General features: G+C 38.6%; 3 protein-coding genes across 5 annotated transcripts in view; all 3 read left to right on the top strand.

Annotated features, from left to right (window-relative positions):
* Positions 1-347: 347 nt before the first annotated feature.
* eloca (elongin C paralog a) lies at positions 348-3,277 on the top strand. Its single transcript, XM_042399414.1, has 4 exons — positions 348-466; positions 985-1,010; positions 1,256-1,399; positions 2,777-3,277. Exons 2-4 carry the CDS (start codon positions 1,007-1,009, stop codon positions 2,965-2,967), a joined length of 339 nt encoding a protein of 112 aa, XP_042255348.1. The 5' UTR covers positions 348-466; positions 985-1,006; the 3' UTR covers positions 2,968-3,277.
* Positions 3,278-5,344: 2,067 nt separating this feature from the next.
* Positions 5,345-14,593, top strand: ube2wb (ubiquitin conjugating enzyme E2 Wb). Of its 2 annotated transcripts, none has more exons than XM_042399943.1 (6): positions 5,345-5,437; positions 6,355-6,446; positions 9,357-9,459; positions 11,755-11,910; positions 12,026-12,101; positions 12,189-14,593. In XM_042399943.1, exons 1-6 carry the CDS (start codon positions 5,423-5,425, stop codon positions 12,200-12,202), a joined length of 456 nt encoding a protein of 151 aa, XP_042255877.1. In that variant the 5' UTR covers positions 5,345-5,422; the 3' UTR covers positions 12,203-14,593. The 2 variants fall into 2 exon arrangements, with proteins under 2 accessions (XP_042255877.1, XP_042255876.1); XM_042399942.1 differs by lacking the exon at positions 5,345-5,437 and adding an exon at positions 6,062-6,083.
* Positions 14,594-16,477: 1,884 nt separating this feature from the next.
* Positions 16,478-21,249, top strand: part of stau2 (staufen double-stranded RNA binding protein 2) — an 89,640-nt gene continuing 84,868 nt past the window's right edge. Inside the window, exons 1-5 of one of the 2 annotated variants that reach the window (XM_042399684.1) lie at positions 16,478-16,492; positions 16,615-16,705; positions 18,559-18,766; positions 19,927-20,057; positions 20,290-20,449. In XM_042399684.1, coding sequence (XP_042255618.1) covers positions 18,568-18,766; positions 19,927-20,057; positions 20,290-20,449 — 490 coding nt within the window. In that variant the 5' untranslated portion in view covers positions 16,478-16,492; positions 16,615-16,705; positions 18,559-18,567. Of the gene's footprint in view, positions 16,493-16,614; positions 16,706-18,033; positions 18,086-18,558; positions 18,767-19,926; positions 20,058-20,289; positions 20,450-21,249 lie in introns of those variants that run through there. The other variant, XM_042399683.1, reaches the window with a different exon arrangement.

The following is a 21,249-nucleotide window of genomic DNA, read 5'->3' as shown; positions in this document are numbered from 1 at the left end:
TATTATACTTGCCAGAATAATTGAGATACCAACTTGGATTGTATTGCATTGTACAGGTGTGTCTAATGAAGTGGCTAGTGAGTGTATATTAAAATTGTCTATGTTCGTCCAGAATAGTTTTTGTGCAAATACCATGAAATAAAGAGATATAAATGGTTTCTTTTTCTGATACACAGACATTTTCAATATCCAGACAAGCTTTACAGTCTCTATTCGGTGCAATCTAAAAGAGACCTCACTTACTTTATTATTAACCTTATTATTATCTATTACCTTTTAACCACATTTTTATGCCAATTCAGTTTGCCATAAAAGGATAGGAGGATCGTTTCTCTCTGCAAGTGAAATTCTACGGAATACATTTTAAAACGGACGGGTTTTCTCACAAACTGGTTCCGGGTATCGACAGCCTAGTGGCTACCGTTAGCAGAAACGCAATCTCCACTCCACATCCAGTTGAAGAGTGGTAAGAAACACTGTTACGTGTCGATTACACGCTCTTGTGTTTAGTATGTCTTTGGCAGTTCGTATGATAGGTGTTTTTAAAGACTGAACAACCGATTAAAGAAATTAAACCGTTCGTCTGTCGAGGCGTTAGCTTGTTAGCAACGTAATTTAGCCGACGTTAGCTAACGCCGACGGCTGCGAACTCAGTTAAAAACATTTGATTTAATGAAAGAAATGACACATCCGTGATTTGTTGTAAAATTGGATTAGAGCAGAGAAATTATACTTTATATATTCTGGTTTCTCTGAACAATATGTTTTCTGGTAACGTTACGTTATTGTTAGTTATTTTATCTGGTGTTGTTAGAAATAAGCTTAAAATGTTTTAAGGCCTAGCTAACGGAAACCTTAACGCAAGTGTGATTATTTTACACAATATCATTACAGTGTCCAGCCTATAATACTCTGTATTTTATTTCCGAGCTGCTAATTGCCCTATTAACTGATTTTTTTGTATGTTTCTGTGCTCTTCTTTAGGAACAGAAATAGCCGGAACAGGATGGGTGAGTTATTAACTGACTTATATTTTATCCTGAACCTTTCCAGAAATTAATGTCGCTTGTTCGCCTAAAATGTCATGTTCATATACAGAACATGTCAGAAAAATTGTATGTGAATTGACACAGTGAGGGTTTCTTACAGAAATTACTAAATGTCCTGCTGCTGTTAGTACAGCTGGTCAGATGTGTGAGTTGTACCTTAAGCTTTGTCTTACACCTGTTTGAGACTGTCAGTGTGTGCTTCACAGATGGTGAAGAGAGAACCTACGGTGGCTGCGAAGGGCCAGATGCCATGTACGTGAAGTTGATATCTTCAGATGGCCATGAATTCATTGTGAAAAGAGAACATGCCTTGACGTCTGGGACTATCAAAGCCATGCTGAGCGGGCCAGGTGAGGATTCAGGCAGATTACATATGGAAAAGTTCAATGATCTTCGAGCTGATTTTAACTGGAGCCACTTAAGTTTTAATAGCAATTAGTAATAACCTGTCATTCCCAGAAATTTACATCAATGCTTAGCAAATTTCTAGCATTATTTTTTTTAATTGTATTATATCCTGTGGACCTCTGATGCAGCAGTCAAATTTGATATGAAATAAGATATAATACAACAATATGTCTCACTTTTGACATTTTAGATTAGGTCATGGTGTTTTCTATCTAGACTGCTAGATAGCAGCCATTCTTTAATCTGTTTGTGCATTACAAGACAAGACATTACAAGACATTTCTCAGTACTAAGGTTGAATATGCCTTTGGGATTAAAGACTTGATTATACCAGCCAGGAGAGGTGGGAAGTTGTCTTTGGTTGATTGGAGATATGATAAATGTTGGAGGTTAAGCAAGATTTATTCTTCCAAGAGCCCCAATGGGAGACAAGAGACTAAACCAGGAACTGGAGGTTTTGGAGAAGAGTTTCAACTTTGACATTGAGGGAGTTGTGCTCTTTGTAATTATTGGTGCGGCTCAGATACATATGACTTTACTGTAAACTGTAGATACAACACTGAAAGTTATTACAGCTATAGAGGTACTCTAGAACAAAACTGTTCCACAAGAAGATTGAAGATCTTCAGGCAGCACTGTCTTAATCACAGCACACTGTACTGTACGTCCCATGGAGCAGTGTAACCTGAGATTATTTTTACTGGCCATTTAAAAGTAGCTAAAATATAATGGAATCTTTATTGGAGCAGAAGTGCACAGTCTGTAAAAATTACTGACATGTCCAACGGGCCAGATTACAACCAGAGCAGCTCTTCTGGTAATGTGAAGTAGGAACAAGGTTTGTCAGCCTATGCTGACATTTACATATATGGTGTGGGATACCAGGATCATAACTGTGCAACCACATTGTCACCCTGCAGTAGTGGCCTTTCTCCCTTCAAAGTGTGTGCGTGTAAAAGGATTTGTATAGTCTACTGGTGATACTTTGCTTGCTTGCTTACTTACTTGTGATTTGGTCAGACAGGAGATTGAGTCTGCTATACTTCAAATTAATTTGTTCTCCAGTTGGTGGCACTATGTTCCTTTTTATATAGTGGTTTTGTTACCTGCTGTTAAACATACAAGATACTATTAACGCTGCCATGCTCTTGTTTCTTTTCTTTTTGGAGGAGGGAGTACTTTTCAGAATTATCTATAATAACTGCTTAGCAGAATAGGATATTCAAAGATATAAGTCACTAATTGCCTGAGTTCATAATTGTATATGTTTCAGTTCTTGTTTTCATTACTGATGGCACCTTCTGTAACCCTCCATGCAGGTCAGTTTGCTGAGAATGAAACCAATGAAGTCAACTTTAGGGAAATCCCATCCCATGTCCTGTCCAAGGTCTGCATGTACTTCACCTACAAGGTCCGTTACACCAACAGCTCTACAGAAATACCTGAATTTCCCATAGCTCCGGAGATCGCACTGGAACTGCTCATGGCTGCAAACTTTTTGGATTGCTAAAGTTACAGAGATAATGTAGCAGCTTAAAATACTTTTAGATTATTTTGACTATTTAACTTGTTTTGCTATGTAAACCATATAAAACAAAAATGTGTATGCCACCAGAAGATGTTTCTTAATTTCTTCTTCTTTTTTTTTTTTTTGCACCTGTATTTCTTTCATAATTTTAGTATTAAAGGATTTCATTTTAATATAATGAATGAATATGGCAGGCTGCATCACTTGCCCAGAATGTGACAAATGTGTCCCCTTGCCCCCAAAATCTTTCCTCGCCTCTCCATCCTAATAAAGACTTGTTTGGTGAGCACTTCGATTCCTGTCGCTACCTTATTTCATGAGAAGTATATCTGACTTGTAATACCGCTTTCAAATAGCGTTTGCACCATATTTTATGTATTTTAGTGTAGTACTAGTAAAATATTTGACTGCAAAGAGCCTTGCAAAGCAGTCCGCAGCAGATTAGGGAAACCTAGTAGATTTGTTTAATTATCTAGGACATTAATGTAATAACAGTGAGGAAATGTAATTAAAATTCACAAGCTGTTACAAAATGAGTAATGTATCGTTATACCCTGTATTCTCTTGTAATGGGGGAACCACAGTGGTTGATGTTTTCATTGTAAGAAGTTATAACCATTGAAATTGCATTATGAAAATATGTTGCATCTCAAATGTGGTCAGTTCATACAGTAGGGTCAAATTAGTGTAGGTGCTTCCAAACAGAATGCCAACTGTGAGATGAAAATTGATTTTAGGAGACTGACAGTAATCTAATTTAGCAGAACATTTTCCTGGAAAGACTTAATTTGTTCCTGCGCTGTTCCAGTGAACCACTAATGTGTCACCAAGCGAAAGATGTGTCTGATTTTTCCTGGATGATGAAGGGGGTAGTTCATAATGTGAGTACATTGTGACCTAATCAACAGATAAGTGTTTGGCCGGATAAGCAATTGCATGATACATGTTCAAGAGGAAAGTTATGGCTGTATAGTATATTGTAAATATCTTACAATATACTTTTTCTTATTCACACTAGATAAAGTGTAAATCGGATCATCAAATGGGATCAAATGCAGTTGCTTTCAACACATAAATTTTCAATGTGTTAACATATTGCTGCATAATATACTGTAATACTAAATGATAATGAGAAATATGGAGAGTATTTTGAGCTATTATCTGTTTTATTAAATTACTCCTTGGGCGAACCATATCAGATAAGAGCTCACATCACCACCACCACACTTCAACACTGGCCGCAGAGCGATGCTTTATTTTTTATGGGAAATGTAATGGGGCTTAGTCATATTACAGCTCACTTAAATCAAATGTGCCAAACTTTGCTGACACTGATAAATGAATATATTATATATTTCTGTGCTTTAGACAATTTGCCCTTTGTTATTCTTCTTTATACACAATTTTCTCAGGTGTTAATATGATTTTGGGATATTACAGCTGGGACTTAAAATTCTAATAAAACTGAGCTGTAGATAACAGCAACAGTGGTGGAATGTAACTACAGTAAGTACATTTACTTATGTATTTCCATTTTATGCTACTTTGTACTTCTACTCCACTACATTTATTTGCCACTTATAGTTACTTTTCAGGTTAAGATTTTATATAAAATAAAATAATTTAATATTGTAATTGTTCTTTTTAAAAAAAGCCTTTTGTGCACTTTGAGCTGCATTACTGTGTGACTGGTGTTATATAAAGTATTATTGTTATCATTATAAAAACATGATACAGTAATATGATGCAGTATTATTACTATCAATCTATCTAAAATAGCCACAGTATCTAAAATTGGCTCCACTTTGATGAACTACAGCATTAAAATGCTCTTACATGTATTTATTAGTTTTTTATTTATTAGTGATCCAAACAGACAATATATTATACTAAAATAATATAACTCTCTAAAAGAAGCCAGACTGCATACTGAGTACTTTCACTTAAAGTCACCCTCCACTCAAAAATGTGCTTTTCTCCTTGTTCCTACAGTTGGATGTTTGAGCCTCACTGTGCAAAATTATGTAAATGCAGGGTTTGACACTGGAAGACTGTTTTCATATTCATCTGCTGAAAGTGGAAAGTTTTCTTTGCTTTATAATGTAATTTAGGAAGAATATATAATGTTTGTAATCAGCAGTATGTTTTTAATATTGCACATCAGACAATATTTAGTGTGACCCTGGATCAGGGATGTGATGTATTCACCCTCCCTAATGTCCTGTGTGGATTTAACATCAGATTTTATCTATTTTATTAAAATTAGTTGTAGAGATTCCAAATAGTCGGCAAAAAAGAGGTAGGGGTGACTGGGGTCCTGCCTCTGAAGGGAGCACGTCGGTGGATTGTTTTCCTCTGTCAAAAACAACTTCTCCTGTCACGTGACCAGCTGACGTTTCCTCCTCCACTCTGCACTGATGCAGGGGGGGTTTCCATCATGGCGTCGATGCAGGTAAGAATACAATTGACAGCGATCGCAAATTTACAATGTACCTGACCTTCAGCGCGGTCTTTTCCCGGCATTTTATTAACCACTTCATTAACGTACATGTATTTGTTCGAAGTAGTGATGACATTAAAGTAAAAAGCGATGATATTTATCCTAAACTGTAAAAGGCTCAGCGCTTGGTGTTAGCTAGCAACACAACTAGCCCATCATCATCAACAGCAACCAAGTCGAGGAGGCTAGGCGTAGAAACCACTTCCTGGAGCTAAATGTTGATGACTAATTATGTTTCTTTTCTTAGGAAGACATCAATGATAATTCAAGGAATGTAATGTTCCCTAGTTGAATTGTATTTGTATTCTTTTTAAATGTGTACTGGCAGTTATTTGGCCGACGTTTACGTTAGCTTGCTAACGAGGCAGTGCGCAGATTGAGCAGTTTCCTCTTGGGGTGAACAGGTGCATCGCTTGTATAACGATAGTTAACTGTGTGTCGAGTCGAGGGAGATTTGCCTATTATCTGAGTTCACAAATGGGTTTGTTGCTTGTTTCCACTTATTGTTTTATCTGCCACTAGTCGTTCATTTTTGGCAGTATACAAGCTGCTCTTAGCGAGTGCAAATGAGTCATTTCTTCAGCATCCACCCTGGATGGTATTGCTTTTTTTGATTAACACTTACATGACTATAATCGCACTACTATTGAATTATATTGTATATCTCCATATAGATATTTTAAGGTGGGTTGTTTATGTGTCTTTTAATAAAGTGAGAGAACAAGTGGGCAGTATTTTCCATAAGTAAATTTGTTTATAATCGATTTACTTTTGCTAATACTTCATTATGGTCTTTATATTGTTGTGGCGCAATATATCAACGTTTATGAGTGTGGTAGAAACCCACAATACATTCTTTTTTTTAACAGAAAAGGCTACAAAAGGAATTATTAGCCCTGCAAAATGATCCACCCCCAGGAATGACGCTCAATGAAAAAAGTGTACAGAACACCATAACACAGTAAGTATTTTCCTCGTCTTTTTTTTTAATTAAAAATGTATTTTTCCAGCATGTCAGCATTAAAGGTGCCTTTCAAACAGAGTACACTTAATGACACTATCACCTATGCTTAATAGTCATTGAATGGGGTTTACACATAGTCAATAAATGCCACAAATCCCATGCGGTTGTGCAAATGGGATCACTCATCACTCTGAAAGAGCAGTGTGGTGGGCATGCTTGGTGCCACACATGTAGTAAAGATGGCTGTTGTAGTTGGTATGAAGACACAAAGCTCTTGTAGCCTCAGCAGCGACTGTTGAGGAGGAATCAGGGTCATTCTAGTGACTGGCAGCTCTGGCCCCCTCAGTAGAGTGTCTCTAATGCACAGTGTCACTTATTCGTCCTCATAAAATATTTAACGGTTGGCATGCAGGAGTTGGACTAGGATAGCAAGGAACCAAGGCTACTTAGCTGACCTTTCTGTCTGGGTGTCTTGGTGATCCTTTAAACGCCCATGAATACTGTCTGTGTGAGTCAAATTGTGTCTGATAAGCAGTAAGGATGAACTGGGTTGTGGTCCTGAAAAATGATTCGAGACGGATTTCTGGCTGTCATTCAAATGTCCTTAGGCAGCAGGCTCACAACATTGACTTTGGAAGTTGTTGTGCTGTTCAGAATGTCTTCTAGCATCGTTGGCTCTGTCCGAAATCATCCCCTATTTACTAAATAGTGCACTACATTTACTCTCTGCTATTTTATTTGAGTGTCTGAATGCTGAGTGTGCATTATAGTGCCTTCAAAAATTCCACAATGGTACAAAAAAAGTAGTGTCCATGGCATGTACAGTACAGCTGCACACAATGCCAATGATTAGTTAGTGTCCAAAATCTTGTCTGTTATATTGTCTATTATAAAGGGAGTAGTGAATGAGTGAATAAGGGGATGATTTCAGACACAAGCGTTGTCTAGAAAGATGGAATATGTGGACAGTGCTTTGGTTCTTAAAAGTTTAGGAAAATCTTGTAACAACGAAAGATCTATTATGTTGGCTTCATCCTCATCCGATAACAATCACCCGGTCAAATCAACAAATGTTCTGTGTTTTGCTTGACTGACTCAAGTCTCCCAACCAGTTCAGCTGGCTTCTGTGTTCACTGTGCGTCATGGTTTGAGACAGTTCGTATGGGTGTGTCTTATTTTCTCAACTCTGATGACAAACAGTCCGTGGAGCCTGGGTATGTTTATGTTATGATGACTGACATTAGTAGGGATTTTCCCTTTTTATCCAGCGAGTCCTAATCTAGTAAGACACAAATACTCTGTTCCTGCTTGAAAGTCAAGCTAACCTTAACCTCTTTCATAAACAAACATGGATAAAAAGCACACTATGTGTCAATACTGTGTGTGTGTGATGGTGATAAGGTGTCCATGTGTTTTCAGTTTTATAGCTTTTGTTTATAAAGTACGCCGTCTTTCCATGTAATCGTGCAGATGTTTTTGCTCGACAGTGCAATGAGTCAACCATCGCGAACAGGGGAAACTCCTGCTTCAAAGCACTGCAGAGTCACTCATGTACTGTATGTGTTCAGATTGTCCCTTTTCCCTACTTTCACTGGGGCTCAGTGTTATTTTCGTTGTCTGGATCATATTATCACCTGACTGTGGGGAATCTGAGCAAGATGAGCCCAGTGTCCTTGGAGTCCTTTCCTGTTGTCAGCGTGGGTTGCATCAGGTGTAGCTCAGGCGCAACGTACAGTGATACTGCATCCCTTTCTAAGCTTTACTTCTTGAAGGGCCCCTTTCAGATGCTCTGAACCATTGGACTTTCTAAGGGTGAAGTTTAAAACAGGACTGACCTCATATGCTGGCCTAAATGATCATGCGCCCCAGGCTACATTTGACACAAGGCTATAAATCCTAACAACAGCCACAAGTCTCCTCAGTGTCCTATCTGCACTGCTTGCCTGGAAGAAATTAGGTCAGAGATTGTGATGCTGCCATCAGTGTTCCTTTTTCGTCTCCTTTTGAGGTTTCTTCTGTGAGCAGGCAATCCCCATAAATTTTTCGAGACATTAATATTTGGCTTTTTTTTTTGCCAGTGAAGCTACACGCATCCTTCGGGATACAGGCATAGAGGAATACTGAGGAGCTAGACTGTCCTTCACCCTAAGGTTCCTGGATCAAGCCCTTGTGTTTTCAATAATCTGCCATCCAGAGCCAATTCAAGACATTGAATCCCCACCAGCTCAGTCAGCACAGTTCTGTCGCCAGGCTACAGAAGCGAAAATAGATTTAGTCCACTGGATCAATAGAGTATCACATTATTACTAAACCCCTGTCATAACCCAGCTGAATATTGAATGTCACTGGAATGAGTCAGACTGAAAGCTTTTGATTACACACTTGCTGCAGCATTGGCAGCTCGCATTAGGTTTGATTCTTTTTTAATGATAATGAGATAGGATCCATGCAAGTTATTCTGTGCATGTTCCCAACTAATGTACTCCAAAATGATGAGAACACAGAGTACATTATTAACCATTAGTTTAAAAAAAAAAAAAACACAGTTAAAGCATAGCCAAAACCATTCCCTCTCAGGAACAGTAAACGTTTGTTGAGTGTTAAATCTAATACTATGACTTGACAGGAGGAATGTAGTTTGTTACATTTTTTAACACTTTAACACGAAGGTTGTCACATTGTTTGAAATAAATATAAAAATTTAGAGTGAAGAAGTGGTAGTACTAGAAACAGTTTGAACCCTCTTGGTATGTCGCCTCCAATCGAGGTTTTAGGGCACAAAATGAGACCTCTCAATGATCTGTTGCCAGTTTAACATTTGTTTTTGACTAATCGATGTTTAACGGTATTGACTTATTTTGTTTAAATGAGATGTTTAACATATGTCAATGTTGTGCCTTCTCTTAGGTGGATTGTAGACATGGAGGGAGCACCTGGCACACTGTATGAAGGAGAGAAATTTCAGCTGCTTTTCAAATTTAGTAGTCGATATCCTTTTGATTCACCTCAGGTAAGAACCAGTGGCTCGGTCGTCAGTGTGTGAGTGAGTGAGTGAGTGTGTGGATGTGGGTAAATGTGCAGTCTATTTACCATCTTGTCTTCAGGAGCTAGAAAGTCCTGTCTTCGCTGGATGCAAATAAACCAACTGACATACAGTCCGGTTCAGTTTGGTTTTGACTATACTGTTCCTGTGTAAATGTGAGACAACCATTCTCAGCGATCGATTGTTTAAATAATGAAGTTAACTTAAGGTGTGAAGGTACAGCGTACAGAGGTGTCACTTTTCCAAATAAAATAAAAGAACCGAAGACCTGTGTAAACAATCCTGTATATCCACCGTGCATGCCTGCAAATAATCACATGAAACACATCAGCTCTGCAGTTGTTAGTGGAATGAATCTCGGCTTGGAAACAGCGGAGCCAGGAATCACTGACAGAGACACAGCACCGAAGCCGTGTTTGAGGGGATTAGTTTAACTCACCAATCTTATTTCACTTATCGGGAGGCGGCCCACCTAAAAATAGAGAACAAGCCAGTGTAGAGAAAATTAGATAAACATAGCTACTTAGCTGCCATCCTCTCATCTCAAAAAGGAAGGCCAGGCTGTCAAAGTGGGCCTCTGTTGGACTCTTCTCGGGGGGGCCCCTGAGGGAACTTGAGCGATAACTGCTGAAATGCATTATTGGTTATGTGAGGGGCTTTAGTTGTTACTGTGTATTGCATTCTGACAGCGCTGAAGATGTGTGCTTCATTTTGGAAAACCCCCATGCTGAACGCTATCATTATCAGGAAAAAAAAAATGTGTCGGCTACCAAAAAAAATTGATGCCAGGTTTGTTTTCCACACTGTGGGTAAGCTGACTGGCTGAATTTGTTGAAATTTTCTCACGGCCTCATCCAGCTGCTTACGAAACTCTTTCATCTGCAGTTTTTTTTTTGACAATGTCAGGCGATCGGTTGCAACTTTTGTCTTTTTTGGGCTGTTTTTTCTGGTTTTCCCACCATATGTCTCCCTTACTTCCAATTGATTCTTTGAGTTTATCCCTGGCTGTGCAAATATTTATTAAGTTTAAGATTAAGACAATTAAAGTTAATAAAGTCAAATTGATTTTGTTGATAATACATGTAAATCAGAGTGTGGAAAATAAGAGATCCAAGAGTTACACCCGAAAGAAAATGTGCAGCTTGCTTGCAAAAGTGAACATATTTATTAATGTTAATTATATTTATAAGCTTTTGTTGCATACAGATCAACAAAAGCAGCACAGAGCAGGATACAAAAACACAAGTAGATGGGTATTGAGACAGGAAATCAACAGTATATTGCCTGCAGTACCTGTTCGCTCTAAGCTCGTGCTCTGAATACTGACCTTGAAATATGTTGCCTGCATGATGTCCTGCAGCCACTCATATGTTCATCCTCTGCACACTTTTCTTTGTATATAGCCAGTAAATATATTACATTTTTATCTTTTATGGTTTCACATTAGTGTCAGCTCCTATCTCCCCCCTCCTCCCCTCCTCTCCCACCCAGCCCTGTAATGTAGAGCCTCTACTCTCCTGTGAGGCCCTGTCTGGTGCCAGACTGCCTCAACCCATTGTTACTCTCCATTAGTCTCTTTACCCACTCAGATCCCCTTTCTCTCTACTTCAGCACCACAATCTTGAGTCCCTCTCTTCTCATCACACTTCCTGTATCTTCCTGTTCAGCCTTGACTCTCGCACCCTTTTAATGGCTAATACGCTCCCATCCTTTTTATAGAACATGTCCCCGTTTTTTAAAAAGTTTTTTTTATTTTATTTCACAAAACACGTCTCCTCTCCTAGTCTCCAGTCCCTATTCGCTCTTCCCCTCTCTCACCCCATCTCGGCCCCTCTGTCCTAATCCCAGAGCCTCATTTCCCTGTAGAGAGCTAAGCCTGAGCTTATACAGCAAGTCTCATTATTTTCTGTCGTTAATGAAAGTTTTTCCATACAACTATTCCTTTTTAATTTGTATCTTTGACCACCAAAATGCCCTCAATTCAGTATGAAATATGTTAGAGGTTATTAAACTTTTTTTTAGCATAAAAATACCACCTTCAGGCTTAAAATGTGGCCAATAGAGTCTTCTCAAACAACTCCTGCCGTATGTATGTCACAAACACACCAAAATACACTACTTTCATTTGTAACTCAGTTATATATGTATCTAGTTGCAAGCGACAAATACAAACTCAAGCCTACAGGCGACGACTGTGGAGCTACATTCAATGAATTATCTTAATAACCACTGTTTTGTTTTTCTCTATTTTCACTGTCACAGGTAATGTTCACAGGAGAGAATATACCTGTCCACCCTCATGTGTATAGCAACGGTCACATCTGTCTGTCTATTCTAACGGAAGATTGGTCGCCAGCCCTCTCAGTGCAATCAGTTTGTCTTAGCATTATCAGCATGTTGTCCAGCTGCAAAGAAAAGGTATGTTACCTGGAATGACGCTTTCGGAGGACAAATGTTTTGATTGATGTAAACTAAACAGCGATCTGTGTCACGTGTTCAAAGTATTAATGGAATCCCGTTTCTCTTCTTGCAGAGACGACCGCCTGATAACTCCTTTTATGTAAGAACGTGTAACAAAAATCCAAAGAAGACAAAATGGTGGTATCACGGTGAGTATTTCAACACAAGAGGCACAAGTAAAGAGAATTGTCACGTAATGTAATTTAATAATCTTTGGTTATCATTTGCTTTCACAGATGATACATGCTAATGTACAAACTTTGTAATAATCGTAGAAGAAAGAAGTCCTACTGACCTACATAAAGCACTTTTTAATCATTCAGTCTTTGAACTCTGACCTTTGACTGGAACAATGGACACCATGCGCTGGAGGCTCTTGACTGCATTCCCCCCCCCCCCTCCCTCCCTCCCTCTGGGCAGTTGGATGCATGTTTTAGTCGGTTGTAATATAGAGAACGAAAAACAATGGAACATTTTGATGCACCCAAGATGGATCGTTTTAGGCAAAAGGGTAGTAATGCAGCAAGCAGGCAAGCAAGGTGGATTTGTAGTGAGATAATTATATTTCCTGTTTTCAGATTATTATTATTGTTACTTTTTCGTTTGTGTGTGGGTGCATTTTAAGGTCCTTGTGTTGTGCAATAATAACCGATGGATGCATGCTTGGGCCTACAAAGAGAAATCCAAATCTAATCGTTTTCTGGAAGGGATCTGACCATCATAACCCCAAGAAAATGCTTCATCTGTTTGTTTTATTTTCTTTTTTTATTATTATTATTATTATATGCACTGTGAAAGTATCTAGTTAAAAAGGCACTATTAGTACATTATTCCCAACTTGCAGTTGTGCTGTAAGCAGTCCTCCACTTGTTTATCAAGTTAAAGGTTTTTTTTTTAGTTTGTAACCATTTTATCAAGAGTGAACACAGTATTCCTCTTCATCTTCCAACCTGAGACTTGGTTTGCAGTTCTTCCTGCTGTCGGCCAGAATGTTGGTACAGACGGGAATAAAACAGGGCGTGATATTAGATCTCCGATGACCTCAGCGTACATCTCCCCGTAAAGTTGGGCTGAACTCGTGTAGTGTTCGCTAGTCCAGCCTCGGAAGATGTGCGGCGGCCTCTCTCTTCCATTTAAAGAATGTCTGCAAGAGAACATTGTCGCATGATCCATTTTTATTTGTACGATACATTTATTTTTTAATATCATGCTTTAATCTTCTAAAATGTCTGATTTTTAAATGTCTTGAGTTCTTTTTTTGTACTGTTTTTCAACTAGCTGATACTTTGAAAAGGGGAGGGCAGGGTGTTTTTGATGGGTCAGTATGTTTTTTTTTTTTTTTTTTTTTTTTTTTTTTGTATTATTTAATTTAAATTTTGGTTCGATCTCCACAATGGTAGTGAATGACGAAAAGGAGAGTCTTTATAGAAGTCGTAAAAGGCGAGGCTTTTGTGATTCCCCCTGGTCAGAGTTTTGGCTCAGGTACTTTTTTCAATAAAGAGATCACCTCTAAAAAGATACCTATCAGATATTTTAACTATATTTTCACCAAAAGAGACTGTTATGTTGTAAAATTATAACATGTCTGAAACTATTGTATATAAGTCTTTAAATTGTTGGATGATGTGAAAGACATTAGCAGGTGATGCGTTTACTTTATAGCAGAATGATAATAGGAGTGCTTTCATTGGAAGTTAGTCTGCATCTTTTTGCTAATTAGGATGTGTACAGTCAGCAGCAAACACAACTGTTGGTTTAAAAAAAAAAAAAAAAAAAGTTTAGTAGTTTTACAGTGGGGGTGCATGCAATTTTAAAACCCTACTCTTTCTTATTGGCATCAGACATTGTGACAGCTACGAGTCTTTCCATAACTTTAGGTAATGGTTTATGGGGTATTACAAACCTCACCTCCAGAGGCTACGTGGCTCTTTTGTCATTTCCGACTGTAATCACTCCATTCCTAAAGAAATGTTTATCGCCATCCAGTCAGAGATACTTGAATTTTCCATCTTGGGTTTGTATTCCATTTGCTTATTATTATTTTTATTTTTTTTTTCCCAGGGTCTAGCTGAGTTTCTTGAATAAACTTGAGTGAATGTGATGATACTCTATACTTTAGAGGAGATTACCACAGCACACCGCTATCTCAAAACTTATATTGATAACTTAAAAAGACATCTATTTAACCAATGATTTTTATTTTATTTTATTAGCTTCATTGTAAACGGTCTTATCTGCTGTCAACGTGCTGTGAGGAAAAAAAAGACAGTAGGACTGAAACGATTGTGTAAAATGCAGTCACGACAGCATTCGCGTGGGGACAAAAAGCCTCCACCCAGTGGGCAGTAGATCAGTAGAGATTTGAAAAAAAAAACTTGCGAGTGACTATGTTACAAGGGTTTGGATGTGACTTTTTTTTTTTTTTTTTTTTTTTTTTTCTTAGGTTTTTTTTTTTTTTTTTTTTTTTTCCTCTTTTTAATGTGGTTTGAACTCTTAGCTTGCAGGTTGTTGTGAGTGATCAACACTAATGAGGGTGTGTTATTTATATTTGAAAATTTGTTCTGGGATGTGCAAGCTCCATGTAATAGGTGCCTGTTCATTTTCATAATCAATAATAAAAGCAAAGATCACTTTTATTCAACCCTGGTTTGCACAATATGTAAAGCGTCTGTAATGGATTTTATGATGGAAGTCATTAAAACAAAATATAGTCTCTCTCTCTTACATTGATGTGTGTGGGAGGTATAGTGTCATAAAAAAATATAGATGTGATCACTTGGTTCCTACCCCTCTATCCTTTTTAAAGCTCAATTTCATTGAAAAATCTTGTATAGTAATCAGTTTATACAAAGAGAAGAAGAGAGATGGAGACTCTTGTGTTGGAGTCCTGTAGTATTTGCTAAAAATACATCACATTAAGGATGTCTACAGTGACACTTTGAGAGCAGAGACAAAAAGGTGTTGATGAAAGTGACACATGGTCAGTCACATCTGTTAAGCAGTCTTTTCATTGCAAAACTTCCCTTTTTAAGTATATTTTGCACATCAGCAGCTATGTGAATTTACATCTGTCAAACCATAAATGTCAAAAACATTTCACACCAATCTTTATGGCAGGCTGAACCAAATCGGGGAATAATGTATTGCAGAAATGTAAAATCTTACATTGCAAGCCTTCGGATGGATTAATATATCCTGTTTGGTCTTTAAATTTTATTCAACCCCTAACTACATGTATTCTTCTTCCTTATTTTGTGCTCTAATATAGATGTTGGCCAAACTTGAAAAGGTGTTCATTATCAATTACTCCTCATGAACTTTCATTCAGTTTTGTTTATTTTTTTGTTATTAAATTAAGTGTGTAGCACCTTAAATAAACTGGGGGCAAATATTGAATGGTGAGCCCCTTTCCCCTAAATGCTTGAAATATTTATTCAAGCACAAATCAGTCACAGTTTTGCACAAGTTGTGTCCTTCGCAGTACCAGACATTAGACTGCTTGACATTATGTAACTGTGCTTGTGTGGGAGAGAGCAGAAGCAGACAAAGAATCCCTAACAGTGTGTCACACTGAAGAATTTTACCTTTGTACAAGAGAGCATACTTGTCTGTGACACACAGCTGACTACCATAACACAAGAAAAAGTGGTTTAGTAGCACCATCTACTGGGCACACCACAGCAGTATTCTTGTCAGATGTGCCTGTGACTATCTACAGCTCACATTCTTACTTTTTGACTAATGCTCATATAGTAGCAGCAGGTTAGTCATATAATATTTTGTTGAATCTGTTTTAATTTTCTCACTTCGTGTCCTAAACTAAAAAACTCAAAGTTTAACAGAATAGCACATGTGGATACAGAGTTGTAGCTAGGAATGATTGGCCCTTTGATAGTACACCTGAATAAATGGTTCCCACTGGGATTTATGTGGGTCCTCTCCAGCTGTGAGGCCCCAGAATCATCACCACCTACATAATAACATCCATGACCACCGTCATATCACCTTGTAGCAGGAGCCTCACTGCCAGGACGGGACGTGGTATCTTGTCTGAGGAGCCTGCTGACAGATCTGGTGGTTTATTATGAGACGGGTCTCCTCATTCAAGCCTGAGGTGAACACCTGTCCTGCCGAAGTGCCCATGAGCAGAGGCATTTAATCCTACTAGGTGCAGGAAGTGCTGTTCTCCTCTGGGCAGAACAGCCTAGGTCTAAGCTTTATAATTAACTCCATAATTAAGCTTACTCTATAGGTTTTTCTGAGGAAAAATAGGCCATTTTTTAAAAAGATAAAAACATAAAGGGTAATTTCAAGTAACTATAATAGTTGTGTCTAGAAATATGCATCACACAGTTATATGTTATTGAATCAAACTGATCCGCAACATTGATACACTTTGAAGAAAACAAGTTAGAAAAGATTCATTGAGGTTTTGAATCAAAGTTGTTTCAGTCTCTGAGGAAGCAAACTAGGACTAAACCACTGTGCTCACCGCGGGGGTGGCCGATTCATTCAAGATTCAACTCGAACTCGAATGATGGTAAGACAGCGATGTGCAATATTTAACACTGGCAAAAGAAACAAAACACAAACTATACACATAAAATATTAAAACGAACAGTCATTTGCCTCTAACTGGACGTATTTTCATTTTTTACCCAGACAAATAAGGTGGTCTGTTCCCACTTCCATCCAGTTCTCTTTAGTGTTTGCCAATGTTGGAGGTGTAACTGGGGTCTGGCCCTGGACAAAGGTAAAATATACCCTAAAATATTTGTCCCTGTGTTGTCAGATAGTGTCAGGATTATTCGCCACGCTGTCGTCAGTCCGTATACGTTGCGGCGGACTGAAATTCCCCACACTTTCGTGGAAGGATGGGGCGGTGTGGAGATGCTAGCTAGAGGGGTGCTCGGCCGATCAGCCATGATGAGCTTTAAACCGGCTAAACTACCGTAACAGGAGGCGGCTAGACGGTGTATATTCATTAAGAGAAATCACAGTGACCTAATAATGACAGCATGCATGCTTGCCCATTCCGTTGGCGCGTTTTGGGGAGCTGACATTTGCAGGAAACGCCGTTTGCTTGTTGGTTACGTTAGCTTCCTGCTAAGCTGGACACAGTCGAGGCTGTAATGTAGGTTCAGGGGTTGCAGACAGCCAGTCGACCCTAACACCACCTCCATGTTCAAGTTACTGTGCAAGACAACCATGCATTCAGGTTGCTGATTTCTCATTTATATTTCTGCATGTTGCTGCGAGAGTGTTAAAAGAAGAGCAAGAAAAAAAAGTGACCCCGAGAACTTCAGGGGCACTCCAAGATGCACCGGAGATATAAAGAGGAAAATATTGATTGCAACGGAATGAATTGTGGTCACACGTCAGAGTAGAAAATAGCATTTAATTCTGTGAATACAGTCGATATCAGTTGTTTTCGGGATATGGTCATTGCTGTGTTGTTTACCCCAGTCCAGCCATGGCCCTCAATTGTAAACAGTAAACACGGATAACACCTGTGATCATGATCTCAGGGGGAAACACATACAAGAGTTGACATTTGAAAACCTGCAATACTTCTCCATTTACCCATGTGATATCTAAAACCCGTCTTCAGTTTGATCTATTAATTAAAGATGATAAAGATACCAATGTTTTGTTTTTTTTACATACTCAGTTCAATGATCTTATAGATTATTTCAGGGTGACATGATGATTAAAGATATTGTCCATCACCTAGAGATGCCAGGTTCATAGACAGCATTTCATAAAGCGGCAGACAGTGAATTGTCTCCACACTCCAGGAGTTCAGCCCTGTTGCTGCCCCTTTGCTCTGCCCTCTGCGGGGACATGTAAAGAATTTCTCTCATTTCCCCTCACATATTAATGTGAACCAGTAGTAGAGCCCTCTTGGCAAGATGTTATTTACCTGCCCGATCTTCATCTCTCATTGATGAAAAATAGATGGTTGTATATTATGTTACTCATGCATACCCATAGGCCATGACCTGTGTGTAATTGCATTCACTAAAATGTTGCATGCATACAAGATAAAGAAGTTAATGTGTGTTTTGTTAACTTTCACAGGATTGGTGGTCCCTCTCTGCTGGTCATATTAATCTATGTCTACTTAATGAAGGTCTGCTTACGTCTCTTTAGTCTCAAATAAACTTGATCAAATGTCCATTGTCTTGTTCAGGCTGATATCACAGGATTCCCTTCCTTTTTCCGGGGAGCTTAGCAGCAGTAACATGAGCAAAGCTCCTTCAAATAAAGGTTCATTGTCTGGGTGTATTAGCTGCCAGCGGATCAGAATGTGAGATAGGGCTAGGGCTGCTCAGTTTGAAGTCTGTTCTCCTAGCTTTGCCTGCATAAATCTGTCAAATGACACTCAACAGTTTTAAATTTATCCAAAACTGAATTTATGAGTGCATTTGTGTGTAGACCTGTGATCTGATAAAAAAAAAAAAAAATCATTATTCATTTTGATCTTTTTGATTAAACAACTTATTCTTCTCATCACTAGTCTATTTAAAGTGATATGATTAGTCTGTAATGATCATTTTGTTCCTAACAAACTTTAAAGTTATTGATGTTTTTGTCTGTTTGCAGGAATAGAGCATGGCTCAAGTGAAAGTACAGACCTCAGCACCCCTGGCTGGTCCTGGCCTCTCCCCCGGAGTCCCCCCGACGGCCATGGCCAGCCCAGGATCACTGGGTCTGCAGCCCTCCGTCAACGGCACAGGCCCGGCCCCCACACCCGCCTGCCCTGCTCCTGCAGTCGGATATGGGGACGCCCCTGTGTGTGCCTCACCGCCAGGTAGACTGTCTATAGAATAGCTTACCATCATTTTTGCAATACATTGTGGTCTTAAATATTATTCATGATAATTAGTTTCTGTTATTACCAGCAAATTACGGACTATTTGCTTGTTATCAGCATCTTTTATTTTGTATCGCCACAGGTTTCAGTGCAGATTTGCCAGCATTGTACAGTCAAAGTTTATATGTTAGAGTAATTTATATAAGAATATTAATTGTTTGACAAATGAATCTTTCTCTTAGCTGAGATAGATAGATACATATACTTTATTGAAACTACAATATTCACTATATGCCAACACATGACAAGAGGAAAAAACATAAAACAAAGACAAATCTAAACCAGTTACAAGAGTCTGAAAGACTGAAACACTTATTCTGTGCATTATTGGATTCTAATCACTAGATACACACACACACATCTTTTGAGGCTTTGGATGCAGGTTGATTGTCAGTGGAAAAGGGTTGCACTGTCCGTCAACAACACAATATAGACAACCTACTTGAAGATTAAAGCTGTAGTTATGTGTAAAGAGTACAAACAAAGGTTGGCATGGGATGAGCAACTGACATATAGGGCTGAAGCACCAGTTCTCTCCACTGCTTGTTAAAATCTTATGGTATTGACCAGATAACCCAACCTGAATACAAATTTTTCCAATCCTATTCTGAACAGGAACAGAATATTTAACACTTCTTGTGTTCCAGACTTGCCACATGATTATGTTAACCTGATAGGAACTAAATTACTAATAATATCCCTCATCATTAAATCGACTCCATTGAAAGCAGTTGTTTATTCACAAGGATGTAAAATCCTGTTTAGACAGATCAAAACACACCTGAGCCCCTGTGCTGAGTGACGAAAATATCTTTAATTAACACTCACATCTCTCCTACAAATCGACTCATTTATGTCTTTAGTGATCTGTTAATTTTGTTTCTTGTGCATAAGAAATTATAATTATGCTTTCTGACCTGTGAATGCTGCACAAGATGCATGCTATAATATGTAAATATCCCATGCCAGTCCTGTGATCTGTCAGGCAATCAAATTATGTGTCAATACATGATAACGATTGCTGCGTATAGTTCTCTGTCTGATATTGTAACCACATTGCTCAGTATACCGTGTATTCTGCTTCGCTGTGTTTTCAGGCCCGCCCCAGGAGAACATGGCAAACCCTAAAGAGAAAACTCCAATGTGTTTGGTGAATGAGTTAGCCCGTTTCAATAGGATCCAACCACAGTACAAGCTCCTCAATGAGAGAGGCCCTGCACATGCTAAGGTGACTGGCTCGACAACATTCATTTTTAGTTAAACCTACTGTTACTCTGAGATAATGCACGCTTGTTTATTTATCTCTTGCGATGATGCTTCGTGACTTTTCAGCACTTTTCATGAATGAATGTTGATTATGTAAAATACACGGAGCTCCTACCATATGGTCCCAGATGGACGTTGGTAAAAATTCAGTCGCTGTCGGGTAATGTCTTTCCCTCCGTGTGTCACTCTTCCAGATCTTCACAGTGCAGCTGACTCTTGGGGAGCAGGTGTGGGAGGCAGAGGGCACCAGCATTAAAAAGGCCCAACACTCCACAGCCGCCAAAGCGCTGGATGAGAGTGTCCTTCCCAGGCCAGCGCCCCGCTCCCCCAAAGTGGACATCAACAGCAACCCAGGTACTGCAAACGCAATAACACACAGTATCTATAGTACTATGTAGGAATGTGTCTTTGAAGAATTACCCCCTTTTCTCCATTACTGCTAATGTGATATGTCTGGAACAGCTGCTTTTATCCAGATACAAAAAGGCTTTTCTAACTGAGGCAGATTAAATTGGAAAAAGCTGCAAAGCAAGTTAATACTTGTCATCAGCATCACTCTCAATGCGGGGAAGTGTGTTTTTTTTTCTCTCTAACTGAAACATTTCAAGAAAATGGAGGCAGCACTTAGTGCACAGACTAATCTACAGTATGTCTAATATGTGTTTAATACTGTTAAGACTTTGAAACCGAATATCATCTAAAAATATTTTACTTGGTCTGTGTCTCACATGCAGCAACAGATAGCAGATAACAGATACTGGCTGCACCAGCCAGACAAAATAAAGTGGAATTATGACCCGTGTCAAAAAAAAAAAAGATTTAGAAATATCTTCTCAATAAGGCTGTCAACCACCAATTGTGGCTCCTACTAGCTGCACTGTATATTAAGCCTCATATTTGTAGTAAGCAAGTGTTTATAATGTCAAATTTGCTCTCATGCTAAACTTGTTTTCTTGCTCAATATGTTGATCTGAAGCATCGCAACCAGTTTCATTTCCTCTAAATGCCAGTAGTAGGACTCTACAGCATGTTTCTATCTCACTGAAAGTAGTTTGGAAGTGTTTTTTTCTCAAATGTTATTCCAAATTGAAAGTTTGAGAGTAGTTGTTCAGCTATAGAACTTTACATTACTCATTACATAATGTAATAGAACC

This window comes from Thunnus maccoyii, chromosome 21 (assembly GCF_910596095.1).
Source record: "Thunnus maccoyii chromosome 21, fThuMac1.1, whole genome shotgun sequence".
Classification (NCBI taxonomy): Eukaryota; Metazoa; Chordata; class Actinopteri; order Scombriformes; family Scombridae; genus Thunnus; species Thunnus maccoyii.
This window is presented reverse-complemented; position numbering and strand designations above follow the sequence as displayed.